Raw genomic sequence first — 23595 nt, 5'->3', positions numbered from 1 at the left:
ACAGTGCTGCTGGGGCCCTTGACAACATTCCTTCTCTACCCCACACTGCCCCTTCCCGCAGGAACCTCGACGGCTGCCGTGCGCTGGTGGCTTCTGTTGTTGGCATTGCCACCGCCAGGTCTGTCCTCTTGCCTGGAGATCCCTGGGCGGGGAAGGGGCTGGGCCCTCCTGCGGCCGGGGGAGTGCGCCCTCCCCAGGACTTTTGGGGGGCGGTGGCGCCTTTAAGCAGGCCTTGGGCCTTGTGGGTGATCCTTTGGCCCGTAGTCACTGTGCTGTGGGCTTTACGTGAAACAGGAAGTTTACTTTGCTGTCCCCACACCAAGTCTGTCATTTCTAACTGGGCGGGTCCTCACTGCCCCACCTAATTGCAGGGACGCTATCTTGCTGGGGTTCCAGCGTCCCTGTCCTGCCCTCAGAGCTGTCTGGGTCATTTGGGACTCCCACCCCCACTTCTCCGTTCCCCAAGGAAGGGGCTTGTCCAAGGTCACAGAGCAGGTGGGGCAGGAAGGGGCTTGCTCTTGTCCCCTAGCTGTTGGCAGGAAGGTGACCTCGCCTCTGGCAGCCTCTCCATCCTGTGGACCCCTCCTCTCCTCGGGGGGGCTCTTGACCCGCCGCGGTTGGACTGCACCCGTCGGGAGAGGGTGGCCCCAAGGAGTCCACTGCCCATTGTACGTCTGCCACGGGCAGCCTGGTACCCGGGGGCCAGGGAGGGGGCCTTCTGCCATCAGGAGTCTCCGGTGTCTCTTCTGGAGGGTGCGTTGTGCTGTTCTTCTTTTTCTTTTACGTAAAAAGCATTATTTTTTTGTTAGGAATTCTATAAAAAGCAACAAGCTTGGACAGTAAGGAAACAACTGTTTATTCCGCTGCCTACTCTCATCAGATCGTCAACGATAACGCACGTGAGGCTCAGAGCCTTTCCTCTTACGTAATAAAGCGTTACAGGTAGAGATGGGGTGCGCCGTGTCTCCACCCAACCCCCCCACCCTGCCGACCCCCACCCCTAGAGACCTTCAGCCTGGAACTCGGTGCTCATCATTCTCCTGCGTAGCGTTTTGCTTCTCTGGTAGGTCGTATATCCGGAAGCGACGTGTGATGATGCCCCTTTGTCTGCACGACATTGTATCTGTGTGTGTCCACCAGCTACCTGCGCCCGCTGTGTTTTTGAGACCTGTCCCCAGTCATCTGAGGACGTTTAGTTATCTCTTTTCATTTCTACCTCTCCTATTTCGTTGTTTGGTCAAAACTACAGACTGTCCTGTCTTCCAAGGGGACGTTGTGGTGGTGTCCTATTTTTTGCTGCCGTGGCCAGTGCTGCGGACGCATTCTTGTACGTGTCTCCTCGCACGGCTGTGCCTGGGCTCCTTGAGGGCGTGCGCACCTTCTGTAGGGCAGGAAGCTGCGCCAGGTGCCCCAGTGGGCACCCCGTGCTCCCCGGTTCTTGCGCACTTGCCATCACACCAACTTACCCCTTCACACTTTCTGCCAGTCCAGTAACTGAAATGGCATCTCATTGTCTTAATTTGCATTTCCCTGATTACGCACGCAGCGGGCGTCTTCTTGCCCATTTCCGTCTGTGACTCACCTTCCATGGAGCCTGTGCCCGTACTCACGTATTTCCTTATTGATTTATAGGAGTCCTGTGTGTATTCCGTGTGACCCTCTGTGCATTCCGGGGCGGGACTTGAGCACGGCGCTTCCCCAACGGCAGTCGGTCTTCTAACTGTGCCCACAGATCTGTTGTTTGCTGTTGGGCAAGGTTGTAATGTTCACACAACGGGGTTTGACAGGCTTTCCCTTTATGGTTTCTTCTTTTTTCTTTCTTTTCTTTAAAAAAAATTTTTTTTTAGTGTTTATTTATTTTATTATTTATTAAAAAAAATTTTTTTTAAACGTTTATTTATTTTTGAGACAGAGAGAGACAGAGCATGAACGGGGGAGGGTCAGAGAGAGAGGGAGACACAGAATCTGAAACAGGCTCCAGGCTCTGAGCCATCAGCACAGAGCCCGACGTGGGGCTTGAACTCACGAACCGTGAGATCGTGACCTGAGCCGAAGTCGGACGCTTAACCGACTGAGCCACCCAGGCGCCCCATTGTGTTTATTTATTTTTGAGGGAGAGAGAGAGAGAGAGAGAGTGGGCGAGAGCATGAGCAGGGGAAGGGCGGAGAAAGGGACACAGAGAATCCGAAGCAGGCTCCAGGTTCCCAGCTGTCAGCACAGAGCCTGATGCAGGGCTCGAACTCACAAGCTGTGAGATCATGGCCTGAGCCGAAGTCGGACGCTTAATTGACTGAGCCACCCGGGCGCCCCTCTTTTTGTTTCTTGAGTGAGAAAGCCTTTGTACCTGAAAGCTGAGGTGGTTCATTTTTATAACTGCTGCATTGAGACAAAATTCTCATGGTTTATATGTAAATCGGTGTAGTGTGTTTTTGAGTATATTCACAGAGTTGCACAACTATGAAAATGGATTCCAGAGCCTTTTCATCACCCTGGAAAGAGGCTGTGCCCATGAGTTGTCACTCCCCAATCTTTCTTCCCCTTGGCCCCTGGCAACCGCTGATCCACTTTCCGTCTCTATAAATTTGCCTGTTCTGGGTGTTTCGTACAAACGCGAGCCTACAGTATGTGGTCTTTTGTGAAGGCTTCTTTCCTGTGGCATGAAGTTGTAAGGGTCATTCATGTTGTAGCACGTTTCAGAAGAGCCTCGATTTCAAGTTTGCCTTTTCACGTAGAACGCTCTGTCCCCGTTGGAACTGCTTTCTGTGTGCGGTGTGAGGTTGGGATCAAATTTTGTTCTAGACGATGGCCAGTCAGCTGCTGCAACTCTGTTCACAAAATACTCTGTCTCTACCCCACAGGCACAGGATGCCACGTGGGCCACATGCCAGGTGTGCAAGCTTCTCTGGGTCCCAGTCTGCCCCCTCCACGTGGCTTTGGTATCTTTCTGTGGAGTCCGTTCCACACGGAGCTCTCGTCTCTGGGCTCTCACCACCCTAGCAATCCCACCACCTGGTTCGTGATAATTTATTCTTGTTTTCACTGAGTCAGTGAAGCCTGTGCAGACGTGATGCTGCCTCCCGAGACTTTGAGCCCCACCACTGCTTCTCATGTGTAGGGTGAAGTGCTTGCTGAGACGTCAGACCTCTTTGCCTCACCTCTGGCTCCCGTGTGTCTGGGAACAGGGATCCCCTGGGTCTGATGGCCCCACCACACCTAGGTTTTCCCACTTTCCTGAGCCTGCTTCTTTGGCCACACGTTCCCACCTCTGCACATGGCTGGAGTCTCCTGGTGTCCTGCCCCCGCCAATGCCTCCCCGCTGTTCCTGTGTCTTCTGAAGGACGGTTGGTTCCATTATGCAGGGCCTGGCGCTCAATAGAGACCCGACTGACATCTAATGAAAAAAAACAACCCCCCTCCTTTCTCCCGAAAGTAGTCTACGTCCCCCCTTTTTGCTACCAAGGGGGCTTGCCACATATGTTTCGGGGCTCAGTAAATGTTATCTTTCCCCACCCCAACCCCATTTCAGACCTAAGTCCTGCATACCTCAGCCTCAGCAAAATCCCTGCACTTCGGCTGGATGGGCTAGGGGCTCCTCACAGGTGGAGCCGGGGAGGCGGATGGTTGGAACAGTCACTGCTCAGCATAGATCAGGGGTTCCCAGCCTCGCATATGTGTTAACATCACCTGGAGGACATCTAAAATGCATGTGGACATCCAGGGACCTGCCCTAGAGTTCAATGCAGTTGATCTCACGGAGGAAGATAGCAGATGTTAAAGAGTCCCTGGGGAGTGTCCATGCAGCCATGCTGAGAGCCACTGGCCCCGGTGTGGCTAGGTGTCCTTGCCAGGCAGCCGGGTAGACTTTGGTTCTTGGCCTTTATGGATAATTTCCAATTGTTCAGAGTGAAGTCAAGGTTGGTGGGGCGGGAGACTTGGACAGTGCCCTCACCCACACCTGCACATACAGGTTAATTTCTGGGCGTGAAATTAACAGGAGGGGAATTCTCTTTTTCCTCTTCTCTGGCTGGAAACAATGACACCGTTTCAAATGGACCTGCCAGGCTTCCTAAGTAGTAGATGGAGAAACGAGTCTGAGTGTTTGGTTTGAGAATACCAGAGGCGACCAGGCGGATCCAAGCCGGGCACGTTCTGAATCAGCCAACTTGGACACAGCTTCCTGTTTGGCTGCTCCCTCGAGATTGCAGTCCGGGTCTGGAAGCCATGTGGCTTTTCTGGAATTAAACGCCAGGCACCCTTGAGGCCCTGGATAGACAGAGTGCTGATCCACAAGGGTCCCCAGAGCTGTGCAAGAGCGCGCAGAGGGGCAGACAGTGAGCAACAGGGCAGCCATGTGTCTTGGGAGAGGCTGAATGGCCAGCAGGGACAGGTCCCAGTTTTCATTAACGCAATTATTTGTTTTTCTCAGCACCAGTTAATTTTCTTTCCTCTGTGGGCTCAGGATGGAGAGGGTGGGGCTCCGATTGTGGCCATTCCGTTTCATCTCTTGAGTTAAGGTTTCCGTGATCCTGCCTGTTTTGGCATGGAGGTGGAGTGGGAGGGGCTGGGTGCCAGCCTGTTGGCACAGAGGCTGTGGGGCAGTGTTCTCACTGTGTGACTTTGGACTTGATACTTAACCTCTCTGAGGCTCAGGCTCCTCTCCACTAAACAGGGCTAGTGATGACAGGACCCATCTCATCAGCTTGGCATGAGGATCACATGGGGTGACGCTGAGGGTTTTGCCCGGCACCTGCCCTAACCTAGTAGAAGTTCAGTGTGTGAATGGGAAGCAGGTGCCGTTCTCAATGCCCTGCGTGGATGTGAGAACCCTGTCCCACCCCTGGGGCTCTGGGAGTCACTGCTGAGCTTGTGGCTAGTGGCTTTGGCCCGGGCCCCCCTGCGCACCTGCCCGGCAGCTCAGGTGGGCAACCAGGCAGAGGAGGGAGCGGCAGGGGCCGAGGTGCCCAGCCTGGCTCAGTGCCGCCACGGCTCAGAGGCGTCCTCACGGGAACCCGATGTTCCCCCCGATATGCCTCCCTCAGTCCTCTCGCCTTCATCCATAAGTAATACCTGTCTCACATTCAGCCCGCGCCTCTCCAGGCTGCGGTGTGTGCCAGGAAGCAGATACTGATGGCCTTCGAGCAGCTCAGGTGCTCCCCAACCTGCCTGCCATGGTCTCGCTTCTGTGCCTTTGCTCACGCTGTGCCCTGCTCAGACTTGCCTTCCATCCCCACTCCACTTGCCTGCCTGTCAGCTCTGCTTGCTTTCATCTCAGTCCAGGGCTCAGCTCAGATGCCGCCTCCTTCAGGAAGGAGCCCCTGATTTCTCCCTGCCCTCTACCCCCCCAGGCTGTATATACCTGTTCAGTCTTTGCCCCCTTCGTTAGACTGGGGGACCCTCTGAGAAGGGGACCATGCCCTTGGACGAGCATGCGTGGCTGTTGGTCCTGCTGGTGCCTGGCTTTGTGAGCTTGGGCAGACCCGGTCACTCTGTGAGCATCCTTCTTCTCCTCTACAGGACAGGCTTTCTGCTGCCCTCCTGGCAGGGTCCCTGGGAGGGTTTGAGTGGGCGCACTGCACTGAGGTCAGGAAACAGCTTCTCGTGTCTCCTCACCTACGTCGGGAGCCTTCAACATTCCAGAGGCTTCTGTCCAGCAGAGGCCCAGCGTTCAGGAAGTAGGTGAGCCTGGGGTTAGAACATCCCCCGGGTCCCTTAAGAAGATGGACCATTTCCAGGTGCTGCTGGAGGGAACCTGGAGTGCGATGTGTCAGACGTGAGGGCGGCAGGGCCGTGCAGCTCCAAGACCTGCTGATCTGGCCTGTGGGCGGGACAGGGTGGGGCAGAGTCCCCTTGGGGACTGAGCACTGGCCAGCGGGGGCCGGGCGCTGCAGGAAGGGTGGCTTCCGTCTAGAGCCTGGGGCTGCACTGAACCGGAGGAGGCCGCTCCGCCCGTGCGTGGTCTACGAATCTCGCTTCACCTCCCTGAGCCTCAGTTACCTCATCTGCACGTTGGGGGCATCTCCCAGGCCTGGCCCCCCTGGTTTTGATTTCCAAGCCCCGACCTACAGATGGTGGTAGGCACTTGCTGTCCCTTGGGGTGGAGTCCTGGCTGGGGAGAAGGGAGAGAAGCCGAGAAGCCAGGTCCACGGGAGAGCAGATGTGCTCTCGGGAGCCGGGTCCACCCTCTGGGGCAGAGGGCCGGACGCCCAGAACGACGATGTGCTGGCGTCTGATGAGGCCCTCCTGCCCCGATGGAGCCACAGGCCCCGGTGCCGGCCCATCTTAATGAAGTGGAAGGAGAAGGGAATGTCATCAACTGAGCGGCGGTGTGGAAATGTCAGCCACCCCCACGGAGGAGGCCCAAGGCGGGTGCGGCCCGGTCTCCTGCGAACGAATGGCCTGCCACCAAGCCTGCCTGTCCCTGAGACCTCGTGGGGACCCCGCTCCGCGGGAGGCGGCTGGGAGGGGGGCAGGGTCGGGAGGGGAAGCACTGGAGAGTCACTGTGTGTCGTTGTACACCCCCCCCCCGCCCCCACTCCTTCCTATGCAGAAGGGGAAGATCGTACTTTCTCCTGAGCTGTGACAGACACTGTTGGATTCTGCCCAGATCCCCGTGGCACTTACTGCTTCCGTGTCCACCGCCCACTTCACCTGCTGGTGCCTGTAGCTCTCCGGGTGGGCAACGCTGGGGCATTAGCACCTGTCCGCCGCGAGCTGCCCCCAGCAGCGAGCCCTGGGGCAGGGGGTAACTCTGAGACCCTCCCGGGCAGATTGACACCAGCTTCATCGGCTCCTTCTGTTCCCCACCTCACCTCCCGACTCCCGTACCTGGGCTCCCTGGGGTCACCTCCCACACACCCCGCGTGTACTTGAACCCCCGCCGCACCCACACTCAGACGTAAGCTCGCGGTGTGGCTGGCCGTTGCTGTTGGATGAGATTCGGAGGGACACCCGCTCTTCGCACCTTGGATGCTCTGCTTCTGGGTCTTTCTGGGGTGTCCTGTGTGGGGTGGGGGTGCTGTGTCACACATGGTCTCAGGCTGAGTGCTTTTCATTGGAGCTTCTGCCACTGGGACCTTGTAGGGTGGAGAACTGACCATCTGGCAGGTGTTTAGACTTTTCCCGAGGGCCTGCTATGTGCCTAGGGCTGAGTAGGTGACGAGGGCTTACAGGGATGATTGGATGTGGCTTCTGGCTCCCAAATTCTTCTTCTTTTTTTTTTTTTTTAAATTTTTTTTAATGTTTATTTATTTTGCGAGACCGAGTGTGAGCAGGGTAGGGGCAGAGAGAGAGGGAGAGAGAGAGAATCTGAAGCAGGCTGCAGGCTCCGAGCTCTCAGCACAGAGCCCGAGGCGGGTCTCGAACCCACGAACCGTGAGATCATGACCTGAGCCAAAGTGGGACGCTCAACCGACTGAGCCACCCCGGTGCCCCTCAGATTTTTACCATCCGGACTAGAGGTGAGGCTGGGGAGGGTACCTGGCCGGGAGGGGGGGATGTGATGTGTTGCCAGACCTACCCTCTGAGAAGGCAGGGGTGGACTCGTGGTCTGTACCCGTGAGGGGATCTTGCAGACCCTGTGGGCTCCATGACACCCTCCCGTCCGCGGGCTGCATGGCCCTCCATGTTCTCCCGGGAACACAGGATCTGCAAGGAGGCCGGGGCGAGGGCCAATGCTCTAAAGCAAGAATATCGCAGACCCCTCTCCGTTGCCGCCACCCCCCCGGCCCCCAGATAGAAGCTGCATCGTGAATCCTCCAGAATTGGTCCGGTGAGGCCTGGGGGCAGCCTGCGGAGGGTCTGAGGGGACACACTGGCCAGCCCAGCCCCAGGGGTCCCTTCAGTAGTCACCTCTCATTTTCCCCATAAACAGCCGAGCCGGGAAATGACGCATCCCTCCCTTGGGGCTCTGTTTCTCACCACTGCAAACCCTGGGATTAATTTAATTACACACTCATCTCCGAGAGGCTGGGGCTCAGAGGCGCCCAGCGGGATCACGAGTTGCCCGAGGCTGCTGGGAAGGATCATCCTCCCAGGGAGCCCGGCCCTCCGGGGTCTCCCTCCCCTGTTCCAGAAGGTCCACCTTGCTGCCACTCTTCCTGCTGCAGGACACCTGCTCTGACCCATGGGCAACCAGATGTCTGGCTCCTGGGCCCCTGGCAGGGAGCAGAGCCTGGTCTGGGGAGCTGAGTGTGGGGATGGGATTGAATGTGGCCGAGACAGCCTCGAATCCTCTTAAACTCGGGGGGTGGGGTGGGGTGGGGGAAGGGGCAGACTCAGGCCTCAGGAACGGCCCCCAGACCAGAGCTGGGAGAGGTGGGCAGAGGGGGCGCTGATTGGCCATCCTCCTGGCCACCCTTCTGCTTCTGGGATGTCCGTGGGTGGCTCTGCAAGATGCTGGTGTGAGAATTTAATCCTCTCTCTCTTTTTATTTTTTTTATTTTTTTTTATTTTTTATTTTTTAATTTTTTTTTCAACATTTATTTATTTTTGGGACAGAGAGAGACAGAGCATGAACGGGGGAGGGGCAGAGAGAGAGGGAGACACAGAATCGGAAACAGGCTCCAGGCTCTGAGCCATCAGCCCAGAGCCCGACGCGGGGCTCGAACTCACGGACCGCGAGATCGTGACCTGGCTGAAGTCGGACGCTTAACCGACTGCGCCACCCAGGCGCCCCTGTTATGGACATTTTAAAGTACATCATCTGGCTCTTTTTACTATGGCTCTTAATTCATTGACTAATTTTTATTTTTATTTAAAAAAATTTTTTTTTCTACGTTTTTATTTATTTTTGGGACAGAGAGAGACAGAGCATGAACGGGGGAGGGGCAGAGAGAGAGGGAGACACAGAATCGGAAACAGGCTCCAGGCTCCGAGCCATCAGCCCAGAGCCTGACGCGGGGCTCGAACTCATGGACCGCGAGATCCTGACCTGGCTGAAGTCGGACGCTCAATCGACTGTGCCACCCAGGCGCCCCTCTTTTTTTTTTTTAATAAAAGAAAGATTTCTCCCTCTTCTGGAAGTAGATTATTTGAAAATTAACGAGTGGTGCGGATAAATAGTCACTTGTCCCCGTATGTGAGCACCACCATCGATGTCCCCACGTACCTCCCTCCTGAATTTGTTTCCTTCCATCGATATTGTCCCCCCCCACCCCCCCTGTGCGCCCCTCTCCCCCCCCTGCCCTCCCCGGGGGGGGGGGGGTGGTGAAGGGTTTTCCATACTGTCGAGGAGGGACATCCTTCTTCAGCGTCGTTTGAATGACAGGGCGTGGCTCTCTGCTGTCATTGGACAAATGGTTGTTTCCATTTCTGGCCACTGTCACACACGGTCTGCATTCCTCATAATGAGAACGAACTCTTGAGGATAGATTCCATCGGACGCACCAGATGATTTTAAAATGTTTTGAGACCTCCCCTGTTGGGCTCTAGGAATGAGAAGGAAAAGCCCAGCAGACCCTGGTGGTCTGAAGGATACTGTGTTCTCTGCAGCTGCGTGGGGTTTGGGGCAAACCGTAACGGTGGGTTGAGTGGGGGCAGCGCCGGGTCTGTGCCCCCGTGTGGCCTGTGTGCTGTGGCCCGTGGACCCTGAGGTGTGCTCCTGGCAGCAGCGGGTGGCGGGCGGCTGGGGCGTTGTTGGGTCATTTGTGGCCTCGCCTGTGTCCCTTCTCCTGGTGCCGGCTCTGTCCCCGCTCTCTTTTCCTCGCTGCCATCCTGGGAGGCGCGGGCTGGACCCCGCCGTGGCCGAGGGATTGGCTTGCTCGGGCAGGAACAGTGGTGTGTGTCCGGCCCGCCCGCAGTCCAGAGAGGGCGCTGAGGCTCGGTCGGCACATCTGCTGACTCCTTCCCAGTCCGTGACTCCGGCTGTGGTCTGACCAAGAGGGGCAGTGCTAGGGGCACCTGGGTGGCTCCGTCGTTCACGCCGGCTTCTTGCTTTCGGCTCAGGTCACGATCTCAGGGTTCGTGAGTTCGAGCCCCGCATCGGGCTGTGCGCTGACAGCGTGGAGCCTGCTTGGGATTCTCTCCCTCTCTGTCCCGCCCCCGCTCGCTCTCGCATGCTCTCTCTCTCAAAAAAGATGAATAAACTTAAAAAAAAAAAAAAAGGAAATGCTGGGAGCTCCTGGTGGACCCCTAGAAATTGGCAGAGGGAGACAGAACCACCCCCATACCAGGAAACCGGGGCGGAAATGTGCCCACTTCCCGATGGCTCGTGGAGGGCAGGGCAGGCCCCTGGTGGCGTGCAGGTGACTGGTCCCCTCCTGAGTTCAGGGCTGTGCCTGGCAGTGCTGCCCCCGGTGGGGGCCGCGGTGAGCAGGGGGGGGGGCCGGCTCGCCGTCGTGCCCGAGAATCAGGCGGTCGCGGAGGGTCCAGGAGAGAGGCTTGACCAAGAATCACGTCTTCTTTCTGGGACGCGTGCCAGCTCCTCCTCACGGTGCTGTGCTCTCAGGTCACAGCAGCCAGACGCTTGGGGTCGTGGGCCCCGGGCGGCGGCGAGAGGGTCTGGCAGCCTGGGCCCTGGGCTCCCCTGCTCACCCGCCTGCAGCGGGGGACGCCGCTCCTCTCGGCCTCCGAATCTGCAAAGTGGGGAGGATGCCTGTTGGACCCTCGCCAGATGCTGGGGCTGCCGGGTGGCACCCCCGGGGTGGGTCTTCCCTCCCCCACCGACCCCACCCAGAGGGAGGCCACACAGGGCTCGGCTAGTTATTTGGGCCTCTTTGTCTTAAAGGGCGAGACAAGAGAGCTGGGAGATCTCTGCAGCATGTGTCCACTGATTCCCCGGCTGGTGTCCCAGGGAACCCTCTGCCTCCCTATGCCCAGAGGGGTCCGGCACACCCTGAGGCCTTTCCCGTCAGGCCTGTTTGCGTGGGTGTGATGTGGGAAGTGTCTGTCCGTCCTGGCTGACTGAGAATAAACTGAGGCTGGGGGGCGGGCACAGGGCATGCACACGGGGTCCTAACGAGGAGGCCCTTGGGGTCACCCTCCGCCCCGGGCTCCCGTCCCACCTCCGCTGCTGCCCTGAGTTGTGCCGTGAACAAACCACTTCAACTCAGAGCCTTGATTTCCTGGCCGTCAAGGAGCTCTGCAGGGCTGGGGGGTGGTGAGGTGTTGTGGGGGGCAGCCCCCCACATGGGGGCTCCCCAGTGCCATCCCTGAGGGTGAGGGCGGCAGGCCTGCGGGGGAGCGGCCCTCCTCCCTCTCCAGCAGGCCCCGCATTCCTGGGAGCTGAGTGGTGCTGACTCGGGGCGGGAGGGGCCTGTTGTGTCATTTCTCAGGGTGGGCCCGGCCGTCCCCCCCAATTCCTGCTCCCGGGCTGGGCTGATGCTCCTGGGCCCAGGCTAGGGCTGGGTGGGCGGAGCTCCCGAAGACCCTGCCCATAGTGCCCCCCAGCAGGCAGGTCACTGGGCAGAGGGGGCACCTCTGTGTGCAGACTGCCTCCCGTAGCTGGGGGTAGCCTCAGAGTGTGGCCTTGGTGGCCTTGCTGATGGATGGGCTGGAGCTCTTGAGGCCTGGGCCGAGCCCCAGCCCCAGCCCCAGCCCCAGTGGAGGGAGGTTCTGGCCTTCTGGGGAGGGGACCGCCAGCTGAGCATGAGTGGGGGGGGGGGGGGGCATTATATCCATATCACCCAGGGGCTCATCGGGTAGCGCCGGCTGTGTGCGGGGGGCAGATGCTTCATTTTCCCTAGGTGGCCCAATGGTCCAGCTTGTCCCACAGCACAGGTGTGTTATGAGTCCCGCGGGGTCCACCTCCCAAGGCAGTGCTATAGAGAGGTGGCTTTGGCCAAGGGTCTGGTGGCTTCTCTGGTGGCTTTTTTTTTTTATTTATTTTTTATTCTTTAAATCTTTATTATTTGTTTTTGAGAGAAAGAGAGAGAGAGAGAGAGAGAGAGAGAGAGAGAGAGAGAGAGAATGAGCAGGGGAGGGGCAGAGAGTAGAGGGAGACACAGAATCTGAAGCAGGATCCAGGCTCTGAGCTGTCATCACAGAGCCCGACTTGGGGCTCGAACCCACGAACTATGAGATCACGACCTGAGCTGAAGTCGGATGCTTAACCGGCTGAGCCACCCAGGCGCCCCATGGTGACTTCTGAGATAAAGGGCTGGGGAGCCCGGGTGTCCTGTTGAGGGCAGGAGGAGCAGTGAGTGACTGGCCCGGTGGACGGGGTGTAGGCTGGTGTCCGGGCCACGTGAACCCCGGTGCGGTGCTCATGTGGACAGGAAGCACGGAGCCTGTCCCTTACCGGGTGACCTGTCTTTCCACCTGCACAGCCACACCTGCCGTGATGGTGGCGTCCCCTTGCCTGCCCTGCCCTGACCCTCCCTGCCGTGTGTCCCGCAGCCCGCTCCTCGCCCCTGTGCTCTGGGTTGCCCTCGGCTTCCACCTCGGCAGGCTCCCTCACCCCAGCCTGGCCCGGGGTGACTCGGTTAGCGCTTCTGTCCTCTGCTGGTGGGGCTGATTTCTAGCCTGTTGGGGAGGCAGGACCAGGGCTCTGGGAGGCAGGACTGGGCAATTTATCTGCCTTTCTGATGTGATTGCAAAACATGTGAGGGTGGTGAGGGAGGGTGGCTTTCCCCCCCTGCCGCTTTCAGAAACTGGGGGTGCACGGTTGGGGAGCGTGTCCCTGACTTGGCCCAGGGCGCGGCCGCTGACTGCTCTCGTCGGCAGAGTCCTCCAGGAAAGCTGGTGGCTCGCCCACAGTACGTGTGCCTCCCGAAGTTCCTGTGTGCCAGGCAGGGTGGAGCGGAGGAGTCCTGGACGCCTCTGGGGCCTCAGTTTCCCCACCGTGCCGGGGACGGGGCTCCCTGGACCCCATACCCCGCTGTGTGCTGCCCCTTGGCTGTGAGGGTCCCATCAGGGCCTCTGATCGGGGGTGTGACTCTCACTGGAGACCGAGTCTGATGACTAAGATGCTCCCTACTTGTGTCGTTACAGATCCCTCGTCCACCTACATCAGGCAGCTGGAGACCAAGGCCCTCGCACAGGTAAGCTGACTGGGGGTGGTAGACAGCGGGGGGCACTGCACTCGAGGGGCCGGTGCGAGCCCCCACCCCCACCCCCCCACCCCACCGCTCCAGTGCCCACCCATGTCCCAGCCTACCTGGGGCTTATAGCCACCCACCTGCCCCCACTGCCGTCCGGAGTCACCCCCTGGAACTTGGGGGTCACGGACCTAACCCTTGCGCCACGGCCTTTGGGGTGTCTCCCATCACAGCCTCTCCCTGCTGTCCCCAGGAGTCTGTGAGCTCCTCGGGTCAGCCCTAGGCCTGTCCCAGAGATGGTGTGCACTGTGCAATTGCTGAAGAAGGGGCCGCTTTGCCCCTCGGATGGGCAGATCGAGGCCGGAGACGGGGCAGGCACATCCCCACTCTCTCCCGCATGGAAACCTCCCTGCTCCTGCCGCCCTTATTCCTTTCCCGGCCGGGGTCCGCCCTCCGCCCACAGGCAGATGAGGCTGTCTTTTCACCGGCTCGTCCCCGGCACAGGGAGGGCAGGTTAGAGGCTGGAGGATGAGGACAGCACAGCGGGGAGGCTGGGCAGGGTGACAGCCAGTGCAGGGGTGCACACGGCTCTGCTCCTGCTGAAGACGGCTGGAGCGGAGCAGGGTGGTGACTGCCAGGACGGGGGCCTTCTCTGCCGTGGGTGGGGACAGGGACGGGAGGCTGTGGTCGGCCCCGTGTGGGGTCCTGGGGGCCACCTGGCTTGGGCAGCCGCTCCAGCCTCTCTCTCCCTTGTCCCCATCCTTGGCTTACTCTCCCCTCCCCCTCCCCTGCCATGCCCCCAGCCCGTAAGCGTCGGCCAGAATGTCCAGAGCGTTTCTCTGGGAACCGATCCCGGGGAGGGCTCAGCTGCCGGGCCCCGTTGCTAGGCGACCAGCAGGCCTGGTGCCACTGTCCCGCTCGGGAAGCCCGAGGCCCCCTCTCTGCCCGTTGGGTGGCTGCTGGGAGGCTCATGGCCCCGGCACGCAGGACAGCTCCCACCACGGCCATGCCACGCCTCACCCCCACGTGGGCTGTGTGGGCAGTCCCACAGCCTAGCAGGACTCACTTGTCCACACCGCCGGGGCCACCGCACCCATGCTGTGGTATGTCACCAGGCACTGAATTGCAGGGCTGGTTTGGTAACTCTCTATATGGTTAAGGTGCTGTGTGGCAGAAGGGCTTGGCCACAAGACCTGTTGGCTTCTTTGCCTCCTTGGGTGGGGCGGGGCTCGGGTCTCACCTGGCCCGGGGGGTGGGGGTGGGGTTGCTGGGGCACCTTGCATTCTGAGTGGGCCTGATGCGGGGGTTGATAAGGAGGGTATGTGGCCTGGGCTGCAGGAGCTGTAGGCAGAAGTGATGCTGGGAGAACTGGGGGTTGGGGAGGGGCAGATTTAAGGCTCGGGGACCTTTGCCGTGGGCAGGTGCCCAATGGACGGCAGAATGAAGGCCGGGACCACGATCTGGACCCGAAGCTTCGGGTCAGTGGCCTCGTGAGTCTGTCCCAGCCTGACTGTCCTTTGTTTCATTGTTCCCTTGGAAGAACATGTTGAGAGCCCAGGCCCCGAATTCAGGATGCTGTTTGCCTTGTGGTTCTGTGGTCCAACCGGGCATAGCTTGTGGTCCCTTTCCCACAAACACAGGAGTGTCCCCGACCCCGGGCCACATTGTCCCACTGGAAGAATATACCCCGATTCCCAGTGGTGGGTCTGGCTGTGGACTTGGGGGAGATGTGCACACACTCAGGACCTGAAGTAGGGGTCCCTTCTAGTCCTTCCTCCCTGGGGGCGCCCCTGCTGTCACAAGGGAGGCCCCGGATGGCTGTGCGTGCTGGCCCCGTGCCCACATGTGCAGAGTTGGAGGTTGTCAGGGGCCCTGTGTCTGGGCAGCAGGGGGACAGCAGACGCCTGAGCAGTGGTTGGCTCTGCCCGCCCCCCACTCTCCCACCCCCAAGCCTGCTCGGACCTGCTCCCAGGGGTCATACCTGGGGCCTTGGTCTGGAGGCAGCAGCAGTAGGGCTCTGTCCGTCCTCCACTGGTGCCCACGCCTGGGCCAAGCAGAGATACCCAAAGATGGGGGCTTGCAGACCCTCGCTGGGATCCAGGCTCGCTGGCTGCAGGCGGTTAGACTGAGATTTAGGGACAAGAATGAGCTTTGCCTCGCCTACTGCTAGTAGAGGGACAGTTCCAGGGACTCAGCATCCAGCGTCCCAAGCATCCGGCGTCAGCCACGTGGTGCTGGGGCCTCGGCCCTCCTCCGCCAGTGCGCCGTGCATCCTTGACCCCTTATTGTAGCAAAACGGTTGGGCCTCAACCTACGGTCAGCAACGACACCCGGGAGCCACTGGCAGAATGTCTCCAGGGTCATGGCCGGGGCTCCTGCTGCCCTCCCACCTGCTGTCACCAGAGCTTGGCCCCGAGGGTGGGTTGGTCATCTGACTGCAGAGGAGGGCATTGCTGTTCTGAGCCTTGCAGGAGAGATGAGAGACAGAGACAGTGAGACACCCCCCCCCCCCCCCCCCCCCGGCCTGCTGTCAGCTTCCTAGTGGCAACTCACACCTCACTTGCTTTTGGATTTCTGGGGCAGCTCAGATGGCACCATTCGGTTTGCTCACCTGTAAAATGGGCTTCGTGTATAGTTCGTGTATAGTTGGTGACCTGCTGTGCATGGCCCTAGGGGTTCGGGGGTGACGAGGCACGGGCCTGACCACCTCCTTGTTCAGCTAGCAGGACTCATGTGCATGAGGAGGCTGCCGGAGGACGGCAGAGGCAAGGAGAGCCCCCCAGGTGGGACAAGGCCCACGATGGGTGTACTGGCCTCGTTCTAAGAGAGTCCAGGGAAGAAAGGGTTCAGGCATGGCCCCCTCCCGACAGCCTCCCTCCCCAACCACCCCCAGGGGGCTCGGTCCTTAGTCTGAGCTCTCAGCCCTGTGAGTTGCCCTCCCTTGCTGCTAGGCTGTCGCGATCCTCCCTTGGAGGGAGCCTGCCCCCCACCCCTGCTGGGCTGTCGGCGTCTCAGGGACTGGCTGCTGGGTCCGACCGGTCACATCTGCATCTCCAGGGCCTAGCTCAGCTGGACTAGGTGGATACATCTCGGGGAGCTCCTGGCCACCCACCCACCCAGAGTCCTGGGGCAAGAGGGGAGGCTGAGGCTGGCTCTTGCCGAACCAAGGACCAGCCGCTTCATGAGGTGTAGTGAGCTGGTCATCTTTGGAGGCAGTCACGTGATGGATGCCCACATTTGGGAATCTTGGAGAGAGAGATTCCTTCCTGCCACGGGTGGGCTTCTGGCCTGGGTCTCGTGAGCTCGGGCTTGTCAGATTTTATGATTCTGGCACTTAAGCCTTGTCGTTGAGATCAAACCGCACGGGAACCGCAGGAAAGTCCGGCACCTGCCGTTTCGGCGAAAAGCAGGAGAAAGTGCTGTTCCTCTTTGAACCATCTTAAGGGGACGTGGCTCCAGGGTCTGGGCCTCTGCGGCCTCCGCTTCCCACTGCCCCCGCCTCTCCCCTCCCCTCCCCTCATGGCCTCTATTTAACTCCAAAATAGCTTTAATTAAAAACGTGCCAGAGTGTTCACAGACTAAATTACCGTATTGCGGTTCGTATTTTCTTTCTCGTGTCGGCTTTAAAATTCCGTCAACACAGCTGCCTCCTCTGCGATGATTCATCTCGAGCCCCCGTACACATGATTCCTTTTCCTGTGGATTCTGTGCCCGGCCGCGCTGGGGTGGGGGCGGCTGTCATTGACGCCGGGGCCTCGGCTCTTGGTTCCCTCGCTTAATCCCCCTGCTGGGCTGATAAATGTAAGGCTCCGCTTTCGCCCAGAAGCCAGCTTTACAAAAGAGCCAGTGACGTTCGGGCTGATGTCACACGGGGCAAGTGGGCAGCCATCCTGGGGATGGAGGCTGTGGCCCAGGCCCGCCTCCCTCCTCCTCACCCCTGTGCCTGCCCTTTCTTTATCCTGCCACGCCACACAGGGTCGCCTGAACCACTCAGGCTAGAAGTGACCCCAGGATTTACACCAAGCGCAGATGGGGAAGCTGAGGCCTGGGTGGAGGAGGGCGTCCGGGCCTGAGTGACTGTATCAGTGTCCTGGGGCCGCTGTAACAAAGAGGCATAGACCGGGTAGCTTCAGCAACAGAAGCGTGCTGTCTCATGGTTCTAGGGGCCACGGGGTCAACGTATGAACCTGGGGGGACACAATCTAGCCTGCAGCAATGGCGTCATTGGCCTGATGGTGTGAAGAAGTGGGTTTGGGCTCTAGAGGAATTGGAGTTCAAATGATGCGCCAGCACTCACCTGCTCTGTGGCTTTAGGCATGATGCGTTATGTCCTGATGCTTCGGTCCTTACCTGTGAGGCAGGGATGACGGTGATGCCCGCTGCCTGCCGGGCACTGCCTGCCCTTCTCTCTTTTTCCTGCTCTCAGGGACCTGGGATGTTCGAGGTCTGTGGTAGACTTGCGCCCACCTGCCTGGGCCTGGCCCGTCCCCGTATGAACTGCTCCTTTCTGGCCTTTGTCTGAGTTTTGAACCATACGGGCCGGGGGACAGCGGAATAGTCTGCCACCCTCTAAGCCTGTGCCGACGCCTCAGTGCTGTGTTCTGAGTCCCCGGGGAAGACCTGTCGCCCTGAGTGGCCCGTTCCCTTGCCCAAGCTGCCCAGAGACGCTGGCCTCCAGTGTTTCTTTGGTGGTGCCTTCTGGGACAGGTCGCTGCTGGTTGACGGGCCCTGGGCTGTCCCTGCTTGAGGCTTGGTGGTCACGTCCTGCTCCCTCTCTTGCGAATGGTGTGCTTTCTGGATCTCTGGAGGGCTTTAGCTACGTCTTTAGCAGAACCTCAGAACCGGTCCTTGAACCTCGCCTCCAACCAGGGAGGAAACCTTTCTAGCATCTGAGCAGATGGTCTGTCTAGCCATATGGGCAGAAGGAGGCTAGGAATACCACCTCTGTCCCCTCTATGCCTGAGGCCTAATCGCTGTCCACTGTGAGCCACATGCTGGGTGACCGTCAAGGCCAAGCCCAGGACTCTAGGGCTAGAGGGCCTGGTTCAAGTCGCCAAAGTGCCGCTTACCAGCTGGGGGGCGTTGGGCCAGGGGCTTAACCTCTCTGTGCCTCAGTTTTCTCGTCTGTAAAATGGGGACACTGATGGTGGCCGCCCCAGGATTAAAGGGCGAATCCCGCAAAGCACTGAGGACTAGGGCTGGCCAGTGGAAAGAGTCGTGGGCCATCCAGCAGCCGAGTGCCCTCCGTGACCCCGATTTACCTGCAAGCAGCAGAGACCTGGAACACTGATGGGCTGCTCAGAGTCACCCAGCCGCGGTGGGATTTGGATTTTGCAAATCTGTTCCCCTCCCCAAAGCCCCCCACCCCTTCCTGGGGAGATCCCGAGGCCTGTCCCTCCCTCTCACTCACCTTATTGCCGAGGGGACCTGTAAGGGGCCGATGGTCACTGTGGTGGATGAGACCGTCTGGGTGTTCTGCCATCAGCCACACGCTCGAGTTTGAAACCTGGGATTTGGGGTCTGACATTGCATGGGGAGTAGGGACGCGGTGCCAGCAGTGGGTGAGTAATAGTAACCGTACATTCGCCCCGCGTGGGGCCTCCGCTGCCTGATCTGAGCACCAATTAGGAAGAACCGTCTGGGCCCCCAGCCACGAAGCCGCCGCTCTCTTCTTAACGGCCTGCAAGTGAGTTCTCTTGAAATTAAAGGGGAAACCGAGAAGACAAGTGTGGCCGGACGGTTGTACCAGCATGCCCGTGTGAGGGTCCTCGCCGGTCACCCCCCCGCCCCTCCCAGCCGGCGGGCTGGCATCTCGGGGCGCCTCTAGGCCAGTGCAGGGGCCTGGTGTGAGCCCCAAGAGGGCTGGGAGCGGGCCAGGCGCTCGGGCAGCCCTTGTAAACATGGGGCTTTCCAAAAACGTGGGGGCTCCGAGGTGCCCACCCCGGCCCGGCCGAGGCTCCGGCACCTTTGGGCTACCGAGGGACCTGGGGAGGGGGGCCGAGGGGGGCCGTGGCTGGCATTTCCTGGGTGACACCGCTCCTCTTCCCTTGCAGCCGCCCCGCCCCTGCGGCCGCCCGAGAAGCTGGTTTCAGGTAGAACCGCCTGGCGGGACGTGTTTGCAGTGGTGTCTGTGGTGGGGGCTGTTTTGAGTGCTGTGTGCTGTCCTGTCTCCTCCGGGTCTCCCCCGGCCCTGGCACCCTCCTGGCACTTCCTGGGAGCTCAGCACCCCCAGGTGCCCCGGTTCTGCTTCTAGATTCTTCCTGGGGTCTGCCCTTCCCGAGCTGGCATTGGAGTCCAGCTTTGCCGAACGGCAGCAGAGAGCCAACGGGGCAGCGGCCTCCGCGGTGCCCCACGCAGGCCGTGCTCGCTGAGCTGCCACCGCATCCACCCAGCTGGCCTTTGTAGTCCGAGTGCTCTCCGGACGCCCCTTTGTCAGCGTTCACCCTTGAGGCCCCACCTCCCGGTCCTGGCTTCGCACGGTAGACGCTGCGTCCCTGCCGGGTGCACGCAGTAGGTGCTGCAGCAGACGGTCCCTCGGGGACCGGAGTCCTTTGGGCAGCAGGTGGGAGGGGTGACAGCTACTCTGAGCGAGCCCGTCCACAGCTGCTGCCCAGGGAGGGGCACGTGGGCAGGGTCCTCCCTTTGCATCCTGCTGTGGCCCTTTTCTGCTCCAGGAGGAGCCCTCTGACGGTGCTCCCTGGAGCCCCCCCCCCCGGCGGGCAATGGCTGGGGAGCTCGCTGCATGCCCGCGGGGGCCCAGAGGGGCTGGGGCAGCCCGAGTTCACGCCAGCTCCGAGCCAGGCAGCGACGCAGGGACTGAGGCCCGTGTCCTTAACAGCGGACTCGGCAGGGGGGGTGGAGGGAGGTAGGGGGGCAGGGGCGTGGCCTCCCGGGTGTCCCCCCTGGCTGGAAGGGGCAAACCTGTTTGCACTCCATGTGTCCTTTAAGGATGTGGGAGCCCCGCCCACTCTGTGTGGCAGATCCTTTCTCCCTGGGTCCTGAGGGACCTTCGTTTGGGATCCTATCCCATAGGAGGGCAGGCATCCTGTCCCCGCTTCCTGAACCACCCTGAGCAGGCCCAGCCAACCCACAAGGCCATTTCAGCTCCACATCCCCTCGGCGATGAAAACCTGAGGATTTCATTCTTGGGCACCAACAGGCACATCCCAGGATTTTTCATTTGGATTGAAGTGCCGTTATGGTCCCTCATGTTGATGTGTCATTAGTCCCGTTGCCCCTAACGAGAGATCGTGTGTCTTTCCCCCGCCAGCTTGGTGGGTCGCTAATAAAGTTCTGTGGGCACACAAATATTTATAGATGATCACCGAAGGCAGGCGTGGGAATTGCATGTGCTAATTAAAAACACTCCCTCCCACCCCCTTGTACATACATGTCCTTCCGAGGAAATGATCCAGGGGGAGGGAGGGGGCTACATAAACCAGTGTTCTCAGTACCAACACGGGAGTTCCTTCTGAACCCATTTGGTCTAGCACCAGAGGAGGTGTGGACGAGGGGGAGACGAGGCCCGGATGAGGTTCTAGACGGTCCTTTGGGGAAGGACAGGCAGCGTCCAGCCGTCCTGGTCCCAGGGACTGCTGGGAGAGAGCGGTGGCTCACAGCCCTGGCCGTGTGGCCAAATAAATGTCAGTGTGTGAGCTGCGCTGAGTCTTACGCCTGGGCCCTTTCAGCAGCCTGTCCAGGCGGGCGGGGCGTGCTCCTGCAGAATGGTGGCAGGGGGCCTGGTGAGAGCCTGGTGGCACTGGGTGTGGTGTTCAGCGTGACTGGGGTTAGAACGTACTGTCCATTGGAGACGAGTTGGTAACTGTCACCTGGCCAGGAAAATAATTGGTTGGGAGTTTTGCCTTTGAGTGAAGGTGGATCCCCCTGCCCAGGGTGGGCGAGCCCGAGAGGCGCAGGTGCCCTGATGGGGGGGGGGTCCCCCTGCTGGGGGGGGCGAGGGGGTGCTGGGCAAGGGGGCAGGGTCTTTGTCATTTTGGTGTCAGGTGGCAGAGGGGACCCCTCGCTGGGCCACCCACCTCTGGTTCAGCCCAGGGTTGGCCATAATCAGGGGACGTGGCAGTCACATTTTAAGGGTTCTGGTGACACCCTGTTACACTTCAGGGGCCACCATGGGAGGGTGGGCCACCACTTCTCTCCCCTCTGTGCCTCTTGGTAACCTTTGTTTACACTGAGGTCTTCCTGGAGGCCATGGGAATAGTTGTCTCTCCTCCTGGCCAAGGTGCCTGGGGTGGGTGATGGTAATCTGGTGGGTGACTGCTCAGATCTGCTTTCTGATGTTTGCTCTAGCGGCCTCCGCGGGGCATCTGCCTTAAGTGGGTTTTTATTCTAGTCCCACAGACGCTTACAAGACACTGCTGTGTGCCCCTGAGCTGGCCCCCTGAGACCTGGGGGGTCTGACCTGGGGGATCTGATGGGGATGGGAGGGCGGAACATGGAGCTGGTGAGGCTGGAGACCCATGAGAATTGCGGTCTGTGTCCAGCAATTGGCAGGAGGGGAGCAGGCTGCATGTGGGTCCCTCCCGAACCAGCAGAGGGGGGCTGGTGAGCAGAAGGAGGGGTTCTAGGCCGTCTGGCTCACCTGCCCCTGCTCTGGCCTCCTCCCCTCCAGGATCTGTTTGGGTAACTCGGCACCCTGTTGATTTATGGGACATTCTCTGTTTTATCTGCCCAACAGCATGCTCTCAGTTCCTTTGGAGTAGAAACAGGTGTCTGGGCCAGAAACACCAGCCCAGGCTCTTAGTGATGGAGGGGCTTGTGCTCAGCTGGACCAGAGAGGGCCTGTGTGGGATTGAGCGGGACCCCCGGATCCCCTCCCTCTGCAGATCACAGCCCCCAGCCTCTGGGGGGCATTTGCTTGGCCTTGAGGAAAATCACCTAAGGCCAAATATGTGTTCATTCATTCACTCACTCACTCACTCACTCCTCCACCTCTCCCTCCCTCCTTCCTAAGCATGCACCGATTCCTGTGGATACAGAGGGGTGAGATGCAGGAACTACATTTGGGAGCTCCTGTCCTATAGCAGAGGCTGAGGGCGAGCACTGAGCGGAGCAGAGTGACAGGCTCACGTGTGGGAGGTGGGAGGGCCTTCCGCTGGATGCGGGCCCCAAGGGCCAGAGACGGTGTTCCCCAGGCTGGGCTGGGCAAGTGCAGGAGGCTGGAGCAGAGGAAGGAGGGCCGGGGGTGGGGGGTGCCACGCACTCATTTCCTCATTTATTCTGTTCAAGCCGCATTGATACAGCATGACCTGGGGAGCGACATGGAGCCCCCTGCCTCGTGGCCCCAACACGTGAGCAGGGAGGCTGGTGACAAGGGCTCCCGCTGATGGCAGTGAGGCAGGGAGAGGGGAGGGAGGGTACAGACCACTGTGTGGGGGCAGGAGGGCCAAGTCTTCACGGGGCACAGTCCTTGGGCCCCTCTAACCTGTCCCCCTCCCCCCCACAGCAGGCAGGCTCTGGAGAGTTCCGGACTCTGCGGAAGGGCTTCTCCCCGTACCACTCGGAATCCCAGCTGGCGAGCCTGCCGCCTTCCTACCAGGACTCCCTGCAGAACGTAAGTGCCCCTTCCCTGGAGTCGCACTTTTCACGTGTGGACCCGGTGCCTCCAGAATCCACGTTCCAGTGCAGGGGTGAGGCTCTGCCTGTCTGCCGACCTGCCCGGGCCAGTGGACGGTCCGTGACCGCACCTGGGACTGGGACCCTCGTCTCCGGCCTGAGCAGCATCCAGGTCAGGCGAGGGCGATGGGTCAGAGCTGGGGCTCTGCCTGAGTGGCCCTCCATCCCCTTCCTTCCTCCCGCCCTCTGCCAGCCGGGGGTCTGGGCTTGTGGCCCTCGGAGGCTTGTGCGGAACCCGCGAGGCGGTTAGAGATGGTGGCCAAGCCCGAGCGCTGTTGGGGCGGCGAGGGGCCGTGTCTGGAGGCCCCACGAGCGGCTGCCCAGGCCCCGGGTGCAGGGCACCTGTCACTGCTCGGCTCCGGCGGGCGGGGAAGGGTGCCTGGCCGGGGCTTGGGCCGGGGTGGCAGTGCATGCGATGCGTACTCGCTACCCAGGCTTTGTGACCGAGCGTCGGGGAGGAGCTCCGGTTTGTGCCGGGCACTAGTTCACCCTGGGTCCTCCGGGGCGGTCCTGGGCTCTGGGCTGCCCCGAGTGCGTGAGGGGGGCGCGGCGTGGGGCCAGCTCTCTGGGACGCGGATGGCTAGTCGGGACCGCTCCCTGTGGGCCAACGTGTCCGTCATCCCTGTGCGACGTGTCCAGAGTGCACGGTCTGGGGAGGCAGAGCTCACTGGCCAGGGCTGGGAAGAGGGCCATGGGGATTGCTGACGAGTATGGGGTTTCTTTTCGGGGTGAGGAAGTGTTCTATTGGGATGATTGCGTAAATCTGTGAACATGCCCAAAAACGCTGCCCGCGGACCCCTTGCCGCACGAGCTGGGCGGGTGACCGTGACTGGAGCGGCTTCAGTGCTCTGTGCAGCCGGGCGGGGACCCTGGCCATCCGCAGGGAACGGGCGAGGAGCCCGGCTGGCCTGAGGTCACTCTTCCAGGTGGCCGCTGTTCTCTCCCCATGACCCCGGCCAGCAAGGGTGACCCCGGGGTGCCCCTGCCA

The 23595-nt window shown here is 60.4% G+C and overlaps 1 protein-coding gene across 1 annotated transcript in view; it reads left to right on the top strand.

Annotated features, from left to right (window-relative positions):
- CCDC85C (coiled-coil domain containing 85C) overlaps positions 1-23595 on the top strand; it is a gene marked incomplete at its 5' end in the record, with an annotated part of 78391 nt that overhangs the window by 46291 nt on the left and 8505 nt on the right. The window contains 3 exons of the mRNA XM_040478442.1: positions 12928-12977; positions 19028-19066; positions 22438-22545. Coding sequence (XP_040334376.1) covers positions 12928-12977; positions 19028-19066; positions 22438-22545 — 197 coding nt within the window. The remainder of the gene's footprint in view (positions 1-12927; positions 12978-19027; positions 19067-22437; positions 22546-23595) is intronic.

Source organism: Herpailurus yagouaroundi, unplaced genomic scaffold, assembly GCF_014898765.1.
Source record: "Herpailurus yagouaroundi ecotype Mexico unplaced genomic scaffold, PumYag 141, whole genome shotgun sequence".
In the NCBI taxonomy this organism is placed as follows: domain Eukaryota; kingdom Metazoa; phylum Chordata; class Mammalia; order Carnivora; family Felidae; genus Herpailurus; species Herpailurus yagouaroundi.
This window is presented reverse-complemented; position numbering and strand designations above follow the sequence as displayed.